General features: G+C 40.9%; 1 protein-coding gene across 1 annotated transcript in view; it reads right to left on the bottom strand.

Moving 5' to 3' along the window:
* LOC105468142 (phospholipase C like 1 (inactive)) overlaps positions 1 to 19,217 on the bottom strand; it is a 361,134-nt gene extending 341,917 nt beyond the window's left edge. The window contains exon 1 of the mRNA XM_011718177.2: positions 18,482 to 19,217. Coding sequence (XP_011716479.2) covers positions 18,482 to 18,721 — 240 coding nt within the window. The 5' untranslated portion in view covers positions 18,722 to 19,217. The remainder of the gene's footprint in view (positions 1 to 18,481) is intronic.
* Positions 19,218 to 22,332: the final 3,115 nt, after the last annotated feature.

The following is a 22,332-nucleotide window of genomic DNA, read 5'->3' as shown; positions in this document are numbered from 1 at the left end:
ATGGAAACTGAACAATCTGCTCCTGAATGACTACTGGGTACATAACGAAATGAAGGCAGAAATAAAGATGTTCTTTGAAACCAATGAGAACAAAGATACAACATACCAGAATCTCTGGGACACATTTAAAGCAGTGTGTAGAGGGAAATTTATAGCACTAAATGCCCACAAGAGAAAGCAGGAAAGATCTAAAATTGACACTCTAACATCGCAATTAAAAGAACTAGAGAAGCAAGAGCAAACACATTCAAAAGCTAGCAGAAGGCAAGAAATAACTAAGATCAGAGCAGAACTGAAGGAGATAGAGACACAAAAAACCCTCCAAAAAATCAATGAATCCAGGAGTTGGTTTTTTGAAAAGATCAACAAAATTGACAGACCGCTAGCAAGACTAATAAAGAAGAAAAGAGAGAAGAATCAAATCGAAGCAATAAAAAATGACAAAGGGGATATCACCACCGACCCCACAGAAATACAAACTACCATCAGAGAATACTATAAACACCTCTACGCAATAAACTGGAAAATCTAGAAGAAATTGATAATTTCCTGGACACTTACACTCCTCCAAGACTAAACCAGGAAGAAGTTGAATCCCTGAATAGACCAATAGCAGGCTCTGAAATTGAGGCAATAATTAATAGCCTACCAACCAAAAAAAAGTCCAGGACCAGATGGATTCACAGCCGAATTCTACCAGAGGTACAAGGAGGAGCTGGTACCATTCCTTCTGAAACTATTCCAATCAATAGAAAAAGAGGGAATCCTCCCTAACTCATTTTATGAGGCCAACATCATCCTGATACCAAAGCCTGGCAGAGACACAACAAAAAAAGAGAATTTTAGACCAATATCCCTGATGAACATCGATGCAAAAATCCTCAATAAAATACTGGCAAACCGGATTCAGCAACACATCAAAAAGCTTATCCACCATGATCAAGTGGGCTTCATCCCTGGGATGCAAGGCTGGTTCAACATTCGCAAATCAATAAACATAATCCAGCATATAAACAGAACCAAAGACAAGAACCACATGATTATCTCAATAGATGCAGAAAAGGCTTTTGACAAAATTCAACAGCCCTTCATGCTAAAAACGCTCAATAAATTCGGTATTGATGGAACGTACCTCAAAATAATAAGAGCTATTTGTGACAGACCCACAGCCAATATCATACTGAATGGGCAAAAACTGGAAAAATTCCCTTTGAAAACTGGCACAAGACAGGGATGCCCTCTCTCACCACTCCTATTCAACATAGTGTTGGAAGTTCTGGCTAGGGCAATCAGGCAAGAGAAAGAAATCAAGGGTATTCAGTTAGGAAAAGAAGAAGTCAAATTGTCCCTCTTTGTAGATGACATGATTGTATATTTAGAAAACCCCATTGTCTCAGCCCAAAATCTCCTTAAGCTGATAAGCAACTTCAGCAAAGTCTCAGGATACAAAATTAATGTGCAAAAATCACAAGCATTCTTATACACCAGTAACAGACAAACAGAGAGCCAAATCAGGAATGAACTTCCATTCACAATTGCTTCAAAGAGAATCAAATACCTAGGAATCCAACTTACAAGGGATGTAAAGGACCTCTTCAAGGAGAACTACAAACCACTGCTCAGTGAAATAAAAGAGGACACAAACAAATGGAAGAACATACCATGCTCATGGATAGGAAGAATCAATATCGTGAAAATGGCCATACTGCCCAAGGTTATTTATAGATTCAATGCCATCCCCATCAAGCTACCAATGACTTTCTTCACAGAATTGGAAAAAACTGCTTTAAAGTTCATATGGAACCAAAAAAGACCCCGCATCTCCAAGACAATCCTAAGTCATAAGAACAAAGCTGGAGGCATCACGCTACCTGACTTCAAACTATACTACAAGGCTACAGTAACCAAAACAGCATGGTACTGGTACCAAAACAGAGATATAGACCAATGGAACAGAACAGAGTCCTCAGAAATAATACCACACATCTACAGCCATCTGATCTTTGACAAACCTGAGAGAGACAAGAAATGGGGAAAGGATTCCCTATTTAATAAATGGTGCTGGGAAAATTGGCTAGCCATAAGTAGAAAGCTGAAACTGGATCCTTTCCTTACTCCTTATACAAAAATTAATTCAAGATGGATTAGAGACTTAAATGTTAGACCTAATACCATAAAAATCCTAGAGGAAATCCTAGGTAGTACCATTCAGGACATAGGCATGGGCAAAGACTTCATGTCTAAAACACCAAAAGCAACAGCAACAAAAGCCAAAATTGACAAATGGGATCTCATTAAACTAAAGAGCTTCTGCACAGCAAAAGAAACTACCATCAGAGTGAACAGGCAACCTACAGAATGGGAGAAAATTTTTGCAATCTACTCATCTGACAAAGGGCTAATATCCAGAACCTACAAAGAACTCAAACAAATTTACAAGAAAAAAACAAACAACCCCATCAAAAAGTGGGCAAAGGATATGAACAGACATTTCTCAAAAGAAGACATTCATACAGCCAACAGACACATGAAAAAATCCTCATCATCACTGGCCATCAGAGAAATGCAAATCAAAACCACAATGAGATACCATCTCACACCAGTTAGAATGGCCATCATTAAAAAGTCAGGAAACAACAGGTGCTGGAGAGGATGTGGAGAAATAGGAACACTTTTACACTGTTGGTGGGATTGTAAGCTAGTTCAACCATTATGGAAAACAGTATGGCGATTCCTCAAGGATCTAGAGCTAGATGTACCATATGACCCAGCCATCCCATTACTGAGTATATACCCAAAGGATTATAAATCATGCTGCTATAAAGACACATGCACACGTATGTTTATTGTGGCACTATTCACAATAGCAAAGACTTGGAATCAACCCAAATGTCCATCAGTGACAGACTGGATTAAGAAAATGTGGCACATATACACCATGGAATACTATGCAGCCATAAAAAAGGATGAGTTTTCTTAATCCAATCTGTCACTGATGGACATTTGGGTTGATTCCAAGTCTTTGCTATTGTGAATAGTGCTGCAATAAACATACGTGTGCATGTGTCTTTATAGCAGCATAATTTATAATCCTTTGGGTATATACCCAGTAATGGGATGGCTGGGTCATATGGTACATCAAGTTCTAGATCCTTGAGGAATCGCCATACTGTTTTCCATAATGGTTGAACTAGTTTACAATCCCACCAACAGTGTAAAAGTGTTCCTATTTCTCCACATCCTCTCCAGCACCTGTTGTTTCCTGACTTTTTAATGATCGCCATTCTAACTGGTGTGAGATGGTATCTCATTGTGGTTTTGATTTGCATTTCTCTGATGGCCAGTGATGATGAGCATTTTAAGAAAATGTGGCACATATACACCATGGAATACTATGCAGCCATCAAAAAGGATGAGTTTGTGTCCTTTGTAGGGACATGGATGCAGCTGGAAACCATCATTCTTAGCAAACTATCACAAGAACAGAAAACCAAACACCGCATGTTCTCACTCATAGGTGGGAACTGAACAATGAGATCACTTGGACTCAGGAAGGGGAACATCACACACAGGGGCCTATCATGGGGAGGGGGGAGGGGGGAGGGATTGCATTGGGAGTTATACCTGATGTAAATGACGAGTTGATGGGTGCAGCACAGCAACATGGCACAAGTATACATATGTAACAAACCTGCACGTTATGCACATGTACCCTACAACTTAAAGTATAATAATAATAAATAAATTAAAAAAAAAAAAAGGATGAGTTTGTGTCCTTTGTAGGGACATGGATGCTGCTGGAAACCATCATTCTTAACAAACTATCACAAGAACAGAAAACCAAACACCGCATGTTCTCACTCATAGGTGGGAACTGAGCAATGAGATCACTTGGACTCGGGAAGGGGAACATCACACACCGGGGCCTATCATGGGGGGGCGGCGGGGGGAGGGATTGCATTGGGAGTTATATCTAATGTAAATGACGAGTTGAGGGGTGCTGACAAGTTGATGGGTGCAGCACACCAACATGGCACAAGTATACATATGTAACAAACCTGCACGTTATGCACATGTACCCTAGAACTTAAAGTATAATAATAATTTAAAAAAAGAAAAAAAAAAGAAATAGTGAAGGTAGTGAAGGCAGCTTCTTAGTAAGGAAGAGAGGTCATGGTTGCCTGAGTATGTGAATACTTAGAGCCTTTTTTAAAGCAGTAGTGGCTAATTCCAGCACTCACAACTACTTCCATCCTAGTACACCAACTTCTACGATGATTTGTTTGTCAGAGGTCATTTCTCCCTATTGGTAAATCTATCATACTGAAGGTGCCACAATGAAGAATCTCCCTGGACTTTCCTAGAGCTGGGGTTAGCAAAATGGCCAAGTAGACAACGCTTACTTTTAATGCCAATCATCACCACCAACAACCCAGAACAGTCCTCCCTTGATTCTTCTCAGGAATCTTTAGACCCAAAGAGCTTTGTGTCCAATGATCACTGTTAAGTGTGTGAAGGTGTCAGGTGCCCATCAGTTAAAAGTTCTCCAAAAGAACCAAAGACAATCAAAATTTAAAAAATAAACAAATAAATTCCAAAATGTACAACTTCTGGCAGAATGATTCAAGTAAACACATTTGTCAAGGCATTTACTCAACGCATTTATAAGCATGGTCCCATCTGACTCCATTCTCCTCTAGCACACCTTGATCCCTCTCTTTCTCTTTGCTCCTTTCAGAAACCTCAACTACTGGTCAAGCTTAACAGCTAACATTTCTGCTTGTGACTTCTCACAGCCTATGCAGTTCTTACTTTGATGATGATGTCTCTGGATAAAGACCATCTTCCCAGTTGTAGGAAAGAAAACTGGGGATCAAAATGTTACCTAAAACCAGGCATGGGGACACAGGCCTATAGTTCCAGCTACGTGGGAGTTTGAGGTGAGAGGATCCCTTGAGCCCAGGAGTTCAAATCTAGCCTGGGAAACATAGCAAAACCTCCATCTCTACTAAAAAAATAAAATAAATGTTACGTCCTGTTGAGACTTCTGACTTCCAATATACCTAGCATAAGTATACACACGCACCCACACGCGCACACACACGCACATAGAAACATCACTTCATTTATCACAAAACTAGCTTGTTCCCACGCTAAATAAACATGAGAAAGTATCAGGAAAAAAAAAGTTTTTTAGGTTTCAAATGCTTGGGAGAACCCTTTTGGGACAAAAAAAAATCACTTTAAGAGAATGTGACCAAATACTTTATTGCATAAGTGCTGTAATACTAGAGAGAGAGCCAAAGAACTGTACCTTTCACTAATTTAACATAACTTCAGATAGATAATTTAAACTGACATACAAAAGAGAGCTGACTGTACCTTTAACACTAGGCAGTCTCCAAGTTATGGGGACAAACTTCTGGGTACCATTTGGCCATAACACTAAATCTCTGCACAGCAGAATGGATTCATTACCTTTAACACAATAAAGCATCTACAGTGGCACTAATTTCATGACATAATCATATATTTCAATTTCCCACATATTGACTTTGGAATTTCTACCAAAAATAAGAAATTAAGTGATCAGACAGAATTTCAGTTTAATGCAATTTAACAAATATTTAACATGTTCCTCCTACATATAAGGCACTATATCTACCTCAAAGCTAATTAGGAGGAAATCTCGACCATATAGCATCAGCTCTCCTACCGCTAAACAAAAGTTGCAACTTCTTGGACTCGAAACTTAAATGCTCTTTATTTTATTTATTTATTTATTTATTTATTTATTTATGCTGGGAGACAAAGCTATCAAAATATAAAATAATTCATAACAGGTTGCAGTAATTAAGTAATGGTCCATCCTTAGCCTATATAATTTATACCAAAGTTGGACCATAAACTCTTGCTTCACGGTAAAGAAGATAACTTCAGTCAAAGAATAAAATATACAGGCATACCTCACAGATATTGTAAATTCAGTTCTGGACCATCACAATTAAGCAAATATTACAAAAAAGCAAGTCACGCAAATATTTTTGTTTCCCGTGCATATAAAAGGTATGTTTACACTATACAGTAGTCTATTAAACGTGTAATAGCATTGCATCTAAAAGTACAATGTATATAATCTTAATTTTAAAATACCTTATTGCTAAAAAGTGCTAATGGTCATTAGCCATAAACACAATGATTATGAGCCTTCAGCCAGTCATAATCTTTTTGCTGGTGGAGGGCATTGCCTCCATTTTGAACACTGTTGACTGATCAGGGTGGTGGTTGCTGAAGGTTTGGGTGGCTGTGGTAATTTCTTAAAACAAGATAAAAGTGAAGTTTGCCACATTTATTGACTCTTACCTTCATGAAAAATTTATCTGTAGCTTACAATGCTGTTTGATAGCATTTTACTCACAACCGTACCTCTTTTAAAATAGGAGTCCACTCTCTTGAACCCTGCTGCTGCTTTATGAAATAGGTTAATGTAATATTCTAAATCCTTTGTTGTTATTTCAATGCTCATAACAACTTCACAAGGAGTAAAATCCATCTCAAGAAACCAATTTCTTTGTTCATCCATAAGGAGCGACTCCTCATCCATTCAATCTTTATCATGAAATGGAAGCAATTCAGTCACATCTTTAGGCTCCACTTCTAATTCTAGTTCTCTTGCTATTTCCACCCCATCTACAGTGACTTCCTCCACTGAAGTCCTGAACCTTTCAAAGTCATCCATGAGATTGGAATCAACTTCTTCCAAATTCCTGCTAATGTTGATATTTTGACCTCCTTCCATGAATCACGAATGTTTTTAATGGTTCCTAGAATGGTGAGTCCTTTCCAGGTTTCAATTTACATTGCCCAGGTCCATCAGATGAATCACTATCTATGGCAACTATAGCCTTATGAAATGTATTTCTTAAATAACACCTGAAAGTCAAAATTACTCCTTGATCCATAGGCTGCAGAATGGATCTTATGTAACAGGATGAAAACAATCTCCTCTACATTTCCATCAGAGCTCTTAGGTGACCAGGTGCATTGCCAACAAGCAGTAGTATTCTGAAAGGAAAGTTCTTTCCTGAGCAGAAGGTTTCAACAGTGGGCTTAAAATATTCAGTATACCATGCTGTAAACATAAGTGCTGTCATCTAGGTTTTGTTGTTCCATTCATAGTGTGTCCGGAATTAGTGGGTTCTTGATCTCACTGACTTCAAGAATGAAGCCGTGGACCCTCGCGGTGAGTGTTACAGTTCTTAAAGATGGTGTGTGCAGAGTTTGTTCCTTCAGACGTTCAGATGTGTCTGGAGCTTCTTCCTTCTGGTGGGTTCATGGTCTCGCTGTCAGGAGTGAAGCTGCAGACCTTTGTGGCGAGTGTTACAGCTCTTAAAAGCAGCCTGTCTGGAGTTGTTCATTTTTCCTGGTGGGTTCATGGTCTCTGTTGGCTTCAGAAGTGAAGTTGCAGACCTTCAGGGTAAGTGTTACAGCTCATAAAGGCAGCAAGGACCCAAAAAGTGAGCAGCAGCAAGACTTCTTGCAAAGAGCAATAAGACCACAGTTTCCACAGCATGGAAGAGGAGAAGACTGGCTTGCAGCTGCTAGCTCAGGCAGCCTGCTTTTATTCCCTTATCTGACCCCACCCACATCCTGCTGATTGGTCCATTTTACAGAGAGCTGATTGGTCCATTTTGACAGAGTGCTGATTGGTGCATTTACAATCCTTGAGCTAGACACAGAGTGCTAAATGGAAAAGTTCTCCAAGTCCCCACTAGGTTAGCTAGATACAGAGTGCTGATTGGTGTACATACGATCCTCCAGCTAGATATAAAAGTTCTCCAAGTCCCCATCCAGTTCAGGAGCCCAGCTGGCTTCACCCAGTGGATCCTGAACCGGGGCTGTAGGCGGAGCTGTCTGCCAGTCCCCAGCCACACTTGCACTCCTCAGCCCTTGGGCTGTCGATGGGACCGGGCACCACGGAGCAGCGGGCAGCACCCCTGCGGGAGGCTCAGGCCGCAAGGGAGCCCACCACAGTTGGGGAACTCAGACATGGCAGGCTGCAGGTCCCTAGGCCTGCCCCACAGGGAGGCAGCTAAGGCCTGGCGAGAATTTGAGTGTAGCGCTGGTGGGCGGCACTGCTGGAGGACCCTGGAGGACCTGGCACTGCTGGGGTATGAGGCGCAACCTCCGCAGCTGCTGGCCCAGGTGCTAGGCCCCTCACTGCACTGGGCGGGTGGCACCAGCTGGCCGCTCTGTGTGTGGGGCCGCCAAGCCTGCACCCGCCCGCACCAGAACTCACACTGGCCCGTGAGTGCAGCCCCGGTTCCCGCCCGTGCCTCTCCCTCCACACCTCACTGCAAGCAGCAGGAGGAGGCTCCGGCCTCAGCCAGCCCCGAGAGGGGCTCCCACCATGCGGTGGCTGCCTGAAGGGCTCCTCAAGAGCTGCCATAGTGGACGCGGAGGCCGGAGGCAGAGGAGTCGCTGAGTGTGAGGGCTGCTAGCACATTGTCATCTCTCAGTAGGGCATAGAGTAGATTTAGCATAATTCATAAAGACCCTAGGATTTTTAGAATGGTAATTGAGCATTGGCTTCCACTTAAAGTTACCAGCTGCATTAGCCCAGACAAGAGAGTTAGCCTGTCCTTTGAAGATTTGAAGCCAGGCATTGATTTTACTGCTCTAGCTATGAAAGTCCTCGATGACATCTTCTTCTAATTTGAAGCTTTTTAGTGTAGCCAGCTTCATCAATAATCTCTGCTAGATTTCCTGGAGAACTTGCTGTAGCTTCTTCACTTTGCAATTTTACGTTATAGAGACAGCTTCCTTCCTTAAACCTCATGAACCAACCTCTGCTAGCTTCCAACTTTTCTTCCACAGCTTCCTCACCTCTATCAGCCTTTATAGAATTGAAGAGTTAGGATCTTGCTCTGAATTAGACTTTGGCTTAAGGAAATGTTGTGGTTGGTTTGGTCTTCCATCCAGATCACTAAAACTTTCTCCATATCAGCAAGAAGGCTGTTTTTGCTTTCTTATCATTCATATGCTTCCTGGAGTAGCACTTTTAATTTCCTTCCAGCACTTTTCCCTTGCATTCACAACTTGGCTAACTGACAAAAAAGGGCTAGCTTTCAGCCTATCTCAGCTTTAGACATGCCTTCCTTACTAAGCTTAATCATTTCTAGCTTCTGATGTAAAGTGAGACACGTGAAACCTTTTCTTTCACTTGAACATTTAGAGGCCATTATAGGGTTATTAACTGAACTAATTTCAATATTGTTGTGTCTCACAGAGTAGGAGGCCCAAGGAGAGGGAAAGACACTGACAACAGCTGGTCAGTGGAGCAGTCAGAACACACACATTTATCAATAAAGTTCGCTGTATTATATGGGCATAGTTTGTGGCACTCCAAAACAATTATAACAGTAACATCAAAGATTACTGATCACAGATCACCATAATAGATATAATAACAATGAAAAAGTTAAGAATCTTGTGAGAATTACCAAAATGTGACACAGAGACACAAAATGAGCACACGCTGCCAAAATGAGACATGAAATGCCACCAGTAGACTTTCTCAACACAGGGTTGCCACAAACCTAGTTGTTTAAAAAAATGCAATATCTGCAAAGTATAACAAGGCAAAGTGTGATTATGTGAGGTACCCTTGTACTACTAGGAGCCTCACTCCTCTCAAGGAAAAATGGAATGCAATGTTAAAGTAAAGTCATGGGTATTTTATGTGAAAGGAAGGCTACGAAACTGAGAAAAAATGTATATTCAAGTAATCCTTGAGTTTCCCAAAACTGTTTTAAAAATTGTTTCTTTTTGATTTGTCAGCTGAACTTAGTGTTTAAAATAACAATAAAAAGTCTGCTATTTTTTCCACACCAGCAAAGCTTTAAATCAATACTGTTTTAGAGGATGAGAATATAAAGCATAAAGATTAAAAGAAACCTCTGGAGCTAGATTATTTGGACCTACTTCTTGGCTCTGCATTTATTAGCTATGTAACCTAAGGCAAGTCACTTAACATCTCTCCATCTGTAAAAATCAAGATAATAATAATATGCATATCATATGATTATTGTGAGAATTAAATTATTTGATACACATTAATGCTCAAAACAATGCCAGACTCATCATACAAACGATATTAGTATTTGCTATTATTATAAAGAAAATTGCTCAGGAGGAAAACCAATTCAAGATGTTACTACGTGTTTTATATATTAGATTAAACATAAAAATAAAGCTACTTACTATTAATAACATTTCTAAATATATAACATTTAATTATGATATGAAATCAATAATTCCAAAATATTTCAAAGCTGGAGTTTACTAAATGCTGTAAGATGACTTTGCATCTTTTATATATGCCTCTAGGGGGAGCATGAGGCTCCAATTCCCTCACCTCCATCCCCACCCCCACTTCCAAAAATTAGTCATCATCAATGATTAAGAAATTGCAAGTTCAAGGACATTAATGGGGTATGTTATATGGGGATGAAGCTTTCAAAGGAGAGAGAGGTCAGAGTGTACATAGCATCGTCTGCTCTCTCTCCTCCCCAACCCAACAATCAGGGCTGACCTGTAGGGGAGCAGGGCCATCACTCTTCTGACACCATTGCCCTTTTCCTGAACCAGGCCTTAACCTAGCCTGCACCAAGGGAGGCTTAGAGGGGAAACATATTCTCCCCCTGCTGACCATGTCCCTGACTCCTTATTGTCTGGCCCTAATTGGTGTGCCCCTAATTACACCCTACAGGGTGTGCCTACCCTCATTATCGGCTGTCAGATCTGGGGGGTGGGATGTGGGCTTTACATATACAGGCTATTTGGCTTGCTTTGGTTTGAAGTCATTTGGGCCTTAGGGAAAAGTGCCTACAACAAGGTCAGATCTAGCTTTCTAGGGTTCTACATTGTAATTTTGGTCCCAGCTAACACTAAAGTGTTCTTTTGTCTCTTTTTGCCTTATTTGTGCATCCATCTCCCTCTCATCAGAGAATGTCTCACAGAGAAGGTGTTCTGAATTTGAGTATCTCTGATTTCTGAACACTCAGTAGCATTACAATCCCACCATTTCTAACCGTGATATTGTACCGTGTAAACATTACAAGTTTGCCTGCTTGTACATATTGCCTGGGCTTAGTCTGTGTTTAGTACATAGCATCTTTTAAAAGGTTTTTGAAAGACAGGCATGCAGCCAACAAATATATTTTAAAATGCTCACCATTACTAATCATTAGAAAAATGTAAATCCAAATCACAATGAGATACCATCTCACACCAGAATGGCTATTATTAAGAAGTCAAAAAACAACCAATGTTGGTGAAGTTGTGGAGAAAATGGAACACTTTTACATTGCTGGTGGTAATGTAAATTAGTTCAGTCTGACTAACCAATCCCATTACTGGGTATATATCCAAACGAAAACACAGTGTTCTACCCAAAAAGACACATGCACTTGTATGTTCATCACAGCACTCCACAATAGCAAAAACAGGGAATCAACCTAGGTGCTCACCAATGGTGGACTGGACAAAGAAAATGTGGGACGCATACACCATGGAATACTACACAGCCGTAAGAAGGAACAAAATCATGTGCTTTGCAGCAACATGGATGCAGTTGGAGGCCATTATCCTAAGTGAACTAATGCAGGAACAGAAAACCAAATGCCACATGTTCTCACTTATAAGTGGTAGCTAAACACTGAATACACACGAACACAAAGAGAGGAACAATAGATACTGGGGACTACTTGAAGGGAAAGGTTGGGTTAGGGAACTTGGGTTGGAAAACTAACTATTGGGTACCATGCTCACTAGCTCACAGGATCATTTATACACCAAACCTCAGCAACATACAATTTACCCAAGTAACAAACTTACACATGTATACCCCCTGAACCTAAAATAAAGGTCAAGAGAAAAGAAGTAAAAATGTTAAAAATTAAAGGCTCTTGAAAAAGGTCAGCATAAGAATAAAGCAGATATTATCTTTCAAAGGTATTTTAAACTTTTGAATACAAAGATGTATGGTTAAGGAAAAACACATATATAATATGCCTATAAAAACACATATGCCTATAATAGCTACACACTTTCATAAATTTACAAATACAAATTAAGAAACATATGGAAACGAAACACACTAAAATAGTTTATGTTGTTTTGTCTTGATAGATTGTATTATTTTCACAATTAACTTGCCTTCTTTCTGAAGTGATAATGATAATATAAACAATGCTTCTTTTCTACTCACTGTGTACAATCCTACTTTTCTCAAAGTAATGCTAGATTGATTATTAATAAGATGAGTTTAAATGGCACTGTTGAAAATAAACTAGGTTATATCTCTCTCTTACATTCACAAAAGATGTTACAGATAAAACTACAAATAAAATCAAATTTTAAATCCAATGGACTATTCCAATACTTTGCCATACTATGATTTTGTTGCCATTAAAAGTTAGCTGAAATACACAATACATTTGCCAATATGTAAGACTGAATGCTGTTGTTACAGAAGTTGGCCACTTGACCCTAATAGTTATTGTCAGTTTAGTATAATCATTAATTACAATAAACTCTGTCTATTGTTTCCTATTACAGGAACTAGAATACAGAGATGAACTAGGATAGGGTGGTGAATAAGAGTCAACAAAACTACAAATAAACCTATTTTACATTATTAAAACACTTTTCAAAATATAAGATTTTGTAGAACTGAAAAGTTTCACTATAATAAAGTTTATTGATTTATTACCTTAGATTTCAATGTAAAGTCCAACACAATGATTCTCTCCCTCCTTCTTATAACCAATGGCTCATTAACTGTTGCTGAGATCCTGCCTCTTAGCTCTGTCTAGGCATCTAAAGTTGTATAGTTTTATTTTAATATTCAGTGTTAAGCACATCTCAGTTTGGACATTGCTCCTGAATGTGGAGTTATTTTTAATATTCACAGTTATTAAAGCTGAACAGAATTGAGTGAGGGCGCAGAGAAGACTGCCACAATTCCTTCATTGAGTTACTGCCTGGGCCACTGCCGGATTAGTTTGCTGTGGCATTGCCTAGAAGCAGTTAATGAATTGCTTGTTCAGTAGCACCAAGGTAAGGTCGGCTGTCTCCTGATTATCTTTTCATAATGCCCTGCTGTGCCTGAGGTGTCATTTGGCAATAAATGTTCAATTGACATTTTACTGTACAAAATTTAATTAGCTGTTTTCTCCATTGTAAAAAGGGAAAGGTTGGGAAAACACTGTTCAGTCTCAATCACAATGTGTGTTTAACCCCTCAATGGGGTTAATTAACTAACATTTTTAGCCTTAATATATTTTCCAAAAGAGAAAACAAATTTTGTAAATTCTAATAATAGTAGCAAACACTAATCAACAGACACTTCAAAAACCTTTCATCAAAGTATGACAAGGCTGTTTACCTAAAGTTTATTCTTCATTTTCTTGAGGGGTGCTATAAGAAATCACATCAGAAGGCCGGGCGCGGTGGCTCAAGCCTGTAATCCCAGCACTTTGGGAGGCCGAGGCGGGCGGATCACAAGGTCAGGAGATCGAGACCACAGTGAAACCCCGTCTCTACTAAAAATACAAAAAATTAGCCGGGCGCGGTGGCGGGCGCCTGTAGTCCCAGCTACTCAGGAGGCTGAGGCAGGAGAATGGCGGGAACCCGGGAGGCGGAGCTTGCAGTGAGCCGAGATCGCGCCACTGCACTCCAGCCTGGGCGACAGCGTGAGACTCCGTCTCAAAAAAAAAAAAAAAAAAAAAGAAATCACATCAGAAAGGCCCTGCAATTAGAAGAAGCCACTCCTAAGGTGAAATGTGACCATGTTACTATGGCAATTTGAGAGAAAGTAACATTCTAACTGAAGTTGCTGGGATCATAGACCCTATCTACCTAAGAGGTTCATGCCATTCATTCAGCCAAATCACATCTCGGGAGGATAGCCGCAACTGGAAACACCAGGGCACACTCTCAGCAACACTTACGGTAAAGTAAAGGCTGGCCAGCTCCTCTGGTTATTTCTCCAAAATCCATCCATAAGTTGGTTATTTGGAACTTTTAACACATATTTATAGAGAATAAAATCTCTAAATGCTGATAAATGCCTATATAATCCAAAGGGTGCCTAAAATTTTTAACTAATTTTTAATCACATTTAATTTCCCCTCATAACTGTCCCTATTTAAAAACACACACACACACACACACACACACACACACACACTTTCAGAGCTCCAAATGAAGATCCCCCATTTTCTTACTCCCCTAGATTCATATATATTCCTATGACCCAGGTATTTTTTCCGCCTGCATATCAGCCTAAAAGAGAATGCAATGCTTCACAAACTCCACTGTCTGCAGGGACATGGGGGAAGTGGGCCTGGGGTAAAACAATAGGGTGTAAGCTCCATATATTGATGCCAAGCAGAACACCTGCCAGATTGCTCTGCCTTTTCAAGTACAGCACAGGCCTAACAAAATAGCCAAAGACAGAAAAGGTTGCAATCCCTTTCTAGAATCATCAAGCTCCAAATGTTCTGAACTGAAGGAAAGAGGGTTGAGAAAAGATAATTTACCCCACAAACCGTGGGACCTAAGATGCATACTCTTCTGTCACTGTCTTACGTGTTTAGGTTGTTTCTAACCTAGAAAGTTTTCGTGGATTGTGGACTTCTTGCATCTGAGAGCCAACCCAAGAGCACAAACTCTGAAATTAAGCAGACGTGACTTTCAGTCATCACTCCAGATTTTAACAGTAGCTCTCTGTGCCTCCCTTCCCTAGTTTAGAGAGTTTTCTGTGAGGTTTAAGTGATACAAATGTACTAAAGCTCCTAGTTTAGTATATGACTCATAGCAGTAGAAACTTAATGTGAACTGCATTCCTCTTGCCCCTCTGAGGAAAGCCATAATCTTGATAGGAGTCAACTAGTACCCAAGGGGCACTTTTGAGGCTGCAGTTCAAAAATTCACCATACCAGCCCATGATGACATGATAGAGCGAGACTTGCCGTGATATGAAATAATGAGACATGAACAACACCCAAGTAGCTGCTTCAGTGCAGGTCTCAGCACCTCATTCCCAACTCCCATCTTCATCCTCAACACCCATGTCCATGAGATCCAAGTGACAATTTCTATTCTTCCTTGCCTAGAGAATTTGTTCTTAAGTAGAACAAAAGGAACTCGAAAAAAGTAGAACCCGTCAATGTATTACACACAATGGAAGAAAAATCAACTGCTATTTTTAAAATACATATGTAGCTCAGTTCCCACCATCTAATATAGTAAATAAGCTATGCTGCTTCCTATTTTGAAAACATTACAGAGTTATATGGCTATAAGCTATAATCTAAAATGTTAAATATTTTAAATACTATAAGTTTGATATCAAGTACCAGATAAATTAATGGCCTTTTTTCTTAATTGGAAATATATTTAAATGCAGAATAGTAAACAACTGTTAGGGATTATCAATACTGCAGGTATCCAACTTGTCATTTCAAACCACAAGTCATCAAGAAGAAATTAAAATGGATTCTATTGCATTATTGTGGTATATAACAATGCACTTACCAAAAAACATGCAGCATTTATCAATGTCAATGCTATTGAAACAATCACACAGAAAAACATACGAAAAAGTAGACAGATCTTTTAAAACTTAGTTTAATTCTCACATTGAATGTTTTTAAAGCTAGGATTGGTTATATAGGGGGAAGAAACACAATGACAGTAGAAAGAATTTCTGAAGATGCATACAGATAAATGTTGTCATTGTTTTCCTCAGCTCAGAAGGAAATTGTTTTCTCAACTAAACACATGTTTTCACAAATTAGGGAGGGCAAATTTACTGAAAACATTCTTTTTATTAATATACAAGACAGTCTGTTTTCTGGCAGGATAGCACTATTCTGAAACAATACCTTAAATTGAGCTGAAAAGAATTTAATATTTGATGATTCACAACCTTTCAGTGGCTCAGCATTATGAATATCAATTATTACTGCACTACAGCTATTTGGAACAGCATTTAATATTTTAATTGATATAAAATGTACTAAAGCTTTTCTTTTTGTGTACATTTCAATTCCAAATTAAAAAAACTCTTGGCAAAACTGTGAAAAATGCGTTTTCTCTCAATATAGAACATGTGCTATGTATTTCTTATATGATCTAGACTTTTTTTGGAAACTCATTTTTACTCTCCTAAAGGGAAAAAACCACGGGGCAGCAGATTCAAGAACGTCAACAGAAAGGTTTCTTGATCTCAGAGAAGGAGTGGAACAGAGCCTACCACCTGCCTTTTTTTTCCACTTAGAAGGGTGTTAAGGCCTCTGGGAACAGACCCCAATGACTGCTGCCCACCAAAGACCTACCAGATTATCCTTGAAGATTAGTTTGTTCATCACAACGACCTTAGACTAGCCTCTAGGCTTCAAAAATGTTTAAAGCTATGAGGCTTGTAAAACTCTAGCCAAATTTTTTTGTATCAATCAGGAGCTGCTATAGTTCATCATAGACACATATAGACATATATGCTTACATATGCATGGAATATTTTGGAAGCATACATAAGAAAGTGTTAACATCTGTGAGGGTGGACTACGTAAGTGGGAATGTGGAGTGTCTGAGGGTCTTTCCTTCACACTCCTTTGCCACATTTGATTTTTTAAAATTATATGTATGTGTTACTTTTTCAGTACAAACCTAACATAATAATTCACTTTATTTTCTAATATATTTAAAGGCCATTTACCAAATGTTAATTGCATTCACTATTAAATGGGGGAAAATCAAGTTAATACTCTGTTGTCTCCCTTCTTTTTTGTCACAGAAAGAAACTTCAAAACAAAAGAGGCACCATTACTCAGCAACGACCCTTTGGAGAATATAAACCAGCACAGTACAATTCCAAAGTGGCAAACTCAGTTGCAAGAATTTGTATATTCCTTATATTCCATGACTTTTGTTTTTTACAACATTATAGAGCCTTTTGCTCTTTATTGTCATATATTTTAAAGTCTCTTGTGGTGCCTGTTTTACACACACAGGACACCACGTAGTATCAATATCGTAGAATCCAAAATATATGTGTTTCCTAATTGTGATGTTTTTTAAGTTTCAAAACAGTATGCTTTCTGACCTGTGGTTTAAAAACAAAATAGTAATTTCCGTTTGTCCAAATTCACACCCAGAATAGAACACTCCTGTCACATAATCAAAAAGCCACAACATAACAGAAACTACTCCAAGTCATTTGTAATTACCACCCACTCTTCTTTCTATATTATAGAAACTTCTCCACTGATTTTAAACTTCCATGTGTCAGTGTTGGGAAAAAGACTATACTGGAGCCACATTCTGTGGTCAGTCTACCTAAGCTGGTGCTGGGAGTTTGGAACATGCATGATGGACTGGTTACGCCGCTTAACCCTGAACAGAGCTTTTGAATATATTAGTGAACCCAATAAATTCAATAGTAAGTCAAAGTCCATCTTTCATTGTCATTCATATATATACTTACATATATACATACATATATATCGTTTTATACTGACTGCTCCACCAAAATCAATTTTAATTTGACATGCATATGATTGATTGCATTTACACTGAGGCCCTTTTCCAGAGCCTGTGCGAGGGTTCTTACCCAAATAACCTTACCCCAAAGTCATGCTCCCAAAAGAGGAAATCTCAAATAGAAGAAACAAGCACCAAGTGGAAGGAAGATGGAAAGAGAAAGGGGAGGAAAAAGGTTTACAAATTCCTTGCCAAATGGATGGAGAGAAATTCTGCGAGGTGATTAGCGGGTCAGGAAGCGTTTTCCCTGGATGTGGTGGTAACCACAAGGACAAGGGATAATGCTTGGAGGATTGATTGCTTTCCGGTTGTGCTTTCTGCAGCGCAAAAACTCTGGGCTCTTGCATTGCTCTTTACTGTGGTGCAGGGTCCACTCAAAACTCTACCTGCCTACCGGGAAAGTTCACATGTCTTGGAATTTCGGGATCATTTAAGTCTAGAGGGGATTTTTTTTTTCACTTGAGAGTAAGCTGTGCATTTTCTTCATTGTACGGGAAAAGCTCACCCTTCGCTGGAAAGCAATGCACAACCATCCGGTGGGTCTGCATTTATCCTGAATTCTCCCTTCCTCCCTCCATCAACGGTTTAGTGAAGCTTGCAGAGAAAATAAGGGAAAGCATCCATCAGAACGCAAAGACGCAAAGCGGAACTTTTCCTCTGCTGTCGGGGGGAGGGGGGAAGTCACTTGTGCGTCTCACGGCTGACAGCTAAGTCTGGGAACCTCCAGATGAGGAAGGAAGGTTTGGCGTTGAAGGACATGGGAGAAAACAATGCCGAGCCTGGATGCCTCCGGACACCGCACATCCTGCCTGGGTCCCCGACCCGCCCATCACCCACAGCCACGCTCCCGGTGCGGCGCGGCTTCGCTTACCTTGATGATGCTGCTGCGCCGAGGGGTCGCCCGTGCCGCCTCCAGGAGGCCCGCCTCGCTGTCCGCTGGGGTCCCCGCGGTGACCGGCAGTGCGACCCCGCTGCGACGGTCCCTCATCCGGCCCCCAGAGGCCGCCGCCACGCAGTCCCCGGCGGCATCCGGGCCCACTCGGGGGTCGTCTTCGCCCCCCGCCGCGTCAGGCGGCGCTGGATCCTCCCTGCCGGCCGCGCCCTCGGCCATGGCCTGGCGCGTTTCGGGCTCCCCGGGAGAAGGCGGGACGCCCGGCAGCGGAGTCCAGCCGCTAGGCACTGGTGCGCTCCTGCACAGGGAGGCGGCCCCGCCAGACTTTGTTTCACCGCCCAGCGGCGGCGGTGGCGGCGGCGGCGGCGGCGGCGGCAACTTTCTGGAGAGGGGACATCGCTCGGGCAGAGACGTCCTCGGGCTTTGGTCTAGGAGGCTAGCAGTCCGGCGGGGGGACGGTGGCGGGAGTAAGAAGGAGAGGCGAAAAAAGAGAGAGAGGTATCCGAAATGTGATGCAAACGCCGGCTCTGCGCCAGACAAAAGGCACCGGGCGCCCAGCCAGGCGGCCTCTGGAGTCCGGACGCCCGCGGCCCGATAGGGGCCAGAGCCGGGCGACTGCGGCCGGGCGCACCCGCCACCTGCCCGCGGACTGCGGCGCAGCGGTCCCAGGAAGTGCGGCGGCGGCGGCGGCGGCGGCGGCCTCCACTCAGCTCTGTTGTGACAGGGAGGGAGACTTGTTTTGACAGCCCGTGGGGATTGGCAGGCGTCTGGGCCTCTTAGGAGCCTCGCCTCGCCGAGGGGGCTCGGCCCGACCAATCCTCACTGCGGAGGGGTGTGCCTCAGCGCGAAGAATGGAATGTGTTCTGCAACTGGGAGCCGGCCCAGCGGGGCTGGTGTACTCGAGCCAGGGTGTGCGCGCGCGCGCGCGTGTGCGAACCCGGAGGCGCTCCGTGCATATTTTAGGAAGTTTAGATTTGCTAAACGAGCCTGAAATGCAACAAAATCCAGGTTGGGGGGAAGGAAGGGGGAGAAAGAAACCTTCTGCCAAACAAAGCAATTTGGAGGAAAGGAGGTATTGAGTATGAATGTCCCAGCGTTTGGGGTGACAGGGTGAAGCTTCGCGTGGTCAGAGGCTAATTGCAGGCTCTCAGGCCAATTCTTAGAAGTCAAGTCCTTGCAGAGATAAACTAAGGCTTACTGGGATCTCGGGGTTCCATAATTTGCCTCGGGTTCCAGGAAAGGATTCTAAGTTCATTCTGCAATGTGAGTAAATATAACAAGGAAGAGGAGTCAGATGAAAAGACATGAGGGTGAAAGGAACTGAACCAACTAAATCCCTCCGAAGACTGACTCTTAACAAAGCACAGCTACAATCCAAGTCAGATAAATGCAGGTGGGGAGTTTAGTCTCTATCCTAAAACATTCCTATTTGACAATGGTTCAGCCTCCTTTCTCTATATAATCCTATATGAAAACATATTTTACTCATTTCCAGTAAGCTAGCAACCAAGAAGGGAGAGATCTTTGGATGATACATTAAGTCACTGAAATTATCCACAGAATGCTCAGATACAAACCATGGCTCTAAGGCTCCCTGGCAAGACAAAAGACTTGGCATTTTAATTTTAAACTTCTTTGATATTAGAATCTGTATTAAACCTCACTTATTACATTGTATCTTAATTATTAATAATTTAATAATTTGAGGTTTTACTTGTTCCTTAGTCTGGCTAAGAGCATGAGAAATTATTCAGCATTTTAGACCAACAATTTGGTTTGAATCTCATAATTGTAGAGATGTATGGGGATTTAGGGATCAACTAGGACATCATTTTTGTTTTACAGTTGAGACAAAGGCCCAGGGAGCCTTGTCTACTAGTTAGTGCGGGAGCCGAAATTAGAATCCGCCACCCAACTCCTCTGATAATCTCTTCACTACTTTATCTGTCTCCTCTGGGCTACAACCAGCCAGAACTGGCAGGGGCACTTGGGAGGTTTCAGATTTGACATTTACCAACTACTAGGGAAGACTGAGAAGGCTTGACTTTACCTTTTCTTTAAACGTAAGTGCAGCCTAGTAATGAATGTACTGTAGAGAGTAGCAGTGACCTCCGGTTTTAGAACCAACACCACCCTCTAGTGAGATTCTGAGAACTGCATCTATAACAGCAAAGGCTTCTTTTTCCCCCGATCTTTAAAAGACAGGAGGGGTAACCCAACAAAAGTTTCCTTTTCAACGGGTATGCCTTTATAACACACAGACTACACGAGGAAAATAAAATGTACCCAGACTTAAAACAACCATACGTGTCTTCCATCTCCTTTAGTTCAGAGAATTCCCTTCTACGCTATATAGGAAATATTTTTAATTACTATCCTCAGAAATATATCTTATTTTAGGCTATCACTTTTTTCTTTGATATTCAACTATTATTACATTTGACTTCTGTCATTTACAGTTGTCAGTGCTTCATTTTTCTTTGTTACTCTAATAAAAGTCCCATTCTTGGGTTGTCCTCTGAAAAATGTAAAATTGCCTCTATCTCACTCATCTTGTTATAGGATATTAATGTCATTTATAAGTTCCTCATCCTACAGACTTGTATACCATTATGATAATTATTTTTACAAATATTAAAATTAGCATCACTTTATTAGCAAACATTCAAGGTCAGTGATCTAAAAAAAAAAAGAAAAGAAACAGAAGCCAGAAAGTACAGCACATAACTTGCAAAATGTTTTATCTTTCAACTAGACAATATTATTATGTGAATAATAGTAACGAGCAGGAAATTCAAATGTTACTACGTCAGAAAGGACTCTCTAACTACAAATCTCATGTTGCCCCTACAACCCTCAATACGTACCATGTCACTCGTATTACTGTGTTTTGTCTTCTCACAGGATTTTAGCACTGTGAACAAACTGTCTTTTCCATGGAATTGTTTACTTACATATTCTGTTTTACTTTCCCCCTATCTGCCTCACTGCAATGTAGAATGCAATCTCCGTGTGCCTAAAGACCTTGCAATTTTATTCATTGCTGTATCTCTAGCTCCCAGGACTATGTCTGGAACAGAGTGAGCGCTCAATAAATATTTATGGACAGAAGACTTTTGCAGTCCTGTGACTAAATAAAATAATCAATCTGATAAAGAAAAATGGTTCTGTCACTGTCTGCATGGTAGAACTTCTCATCCTCAAGGATCCTAGAATTCCATTTTACAGCAGAAATCAGAACAGGTCCAGACCAAGCAGCTACAAATCTTAGAAGAAGGGCACTTATAAATTTGAATGACTTGAAATCTAGAATTAGACTAAAAGACAACCAATAAGAACTAAGCAAGTTCTAGCAGTGCTGAAAATACCTAGACCAGACTAAAAGACTAGATATGTCAATATAGTCCTTCCAGCCATGAAGTCCAGAACCATGGGCCTGAGAAAAACCCAGTGAAAATATTAAAACTTTCCATATACTACCAGGAAGTCATAGTGGGGGGAAAGAACTATCTCTTTGATAACTGCTTTCTATGTACCAGGTAATCCTCTCTGGAGTATTCTGATCTCCACTTCACAGATAAGAAAACTGAGGATCAAAAGGGTCAAGTAGCTTGCTTGAAGTTATAGCCAACTAGGAAGTGAAGGAACCAGCATTTGAGGCCAAGTTAGTGACTTCAAAGCCTACATTCTTCCTGCTACTCAAAGCTCTCATAAGATACAAGTCCAGTAGCTGTCCTGGAGAATGAAGAGCCACTCCTTCAGACCTGGGACCACTCATATTAACCATGACAACCTCTTCTCTCAACATCGGCATGACCTTTATGTCATCC

The sequence above is a fragment of the Macaca nemestrina genome, chromosome 11 (genome assembly GCF_043159975.1).
Source record: "Macaca nemestrina isolate mMacNem1 chromosome 11, mMacNem.hap1, whole genome shotgun sequence".
Lineage (NCBI taxonomy): Eukaryota > Metazoa > Chordata > Mammalia > Primates > Cercopithecidae > Macaca > Macaca nemestrina.
The sequence above is the reverse complement of the archived record's forward strand: the minus strand, read 5'-3'. Positions and strand labels throughout refer to the sequence as shown.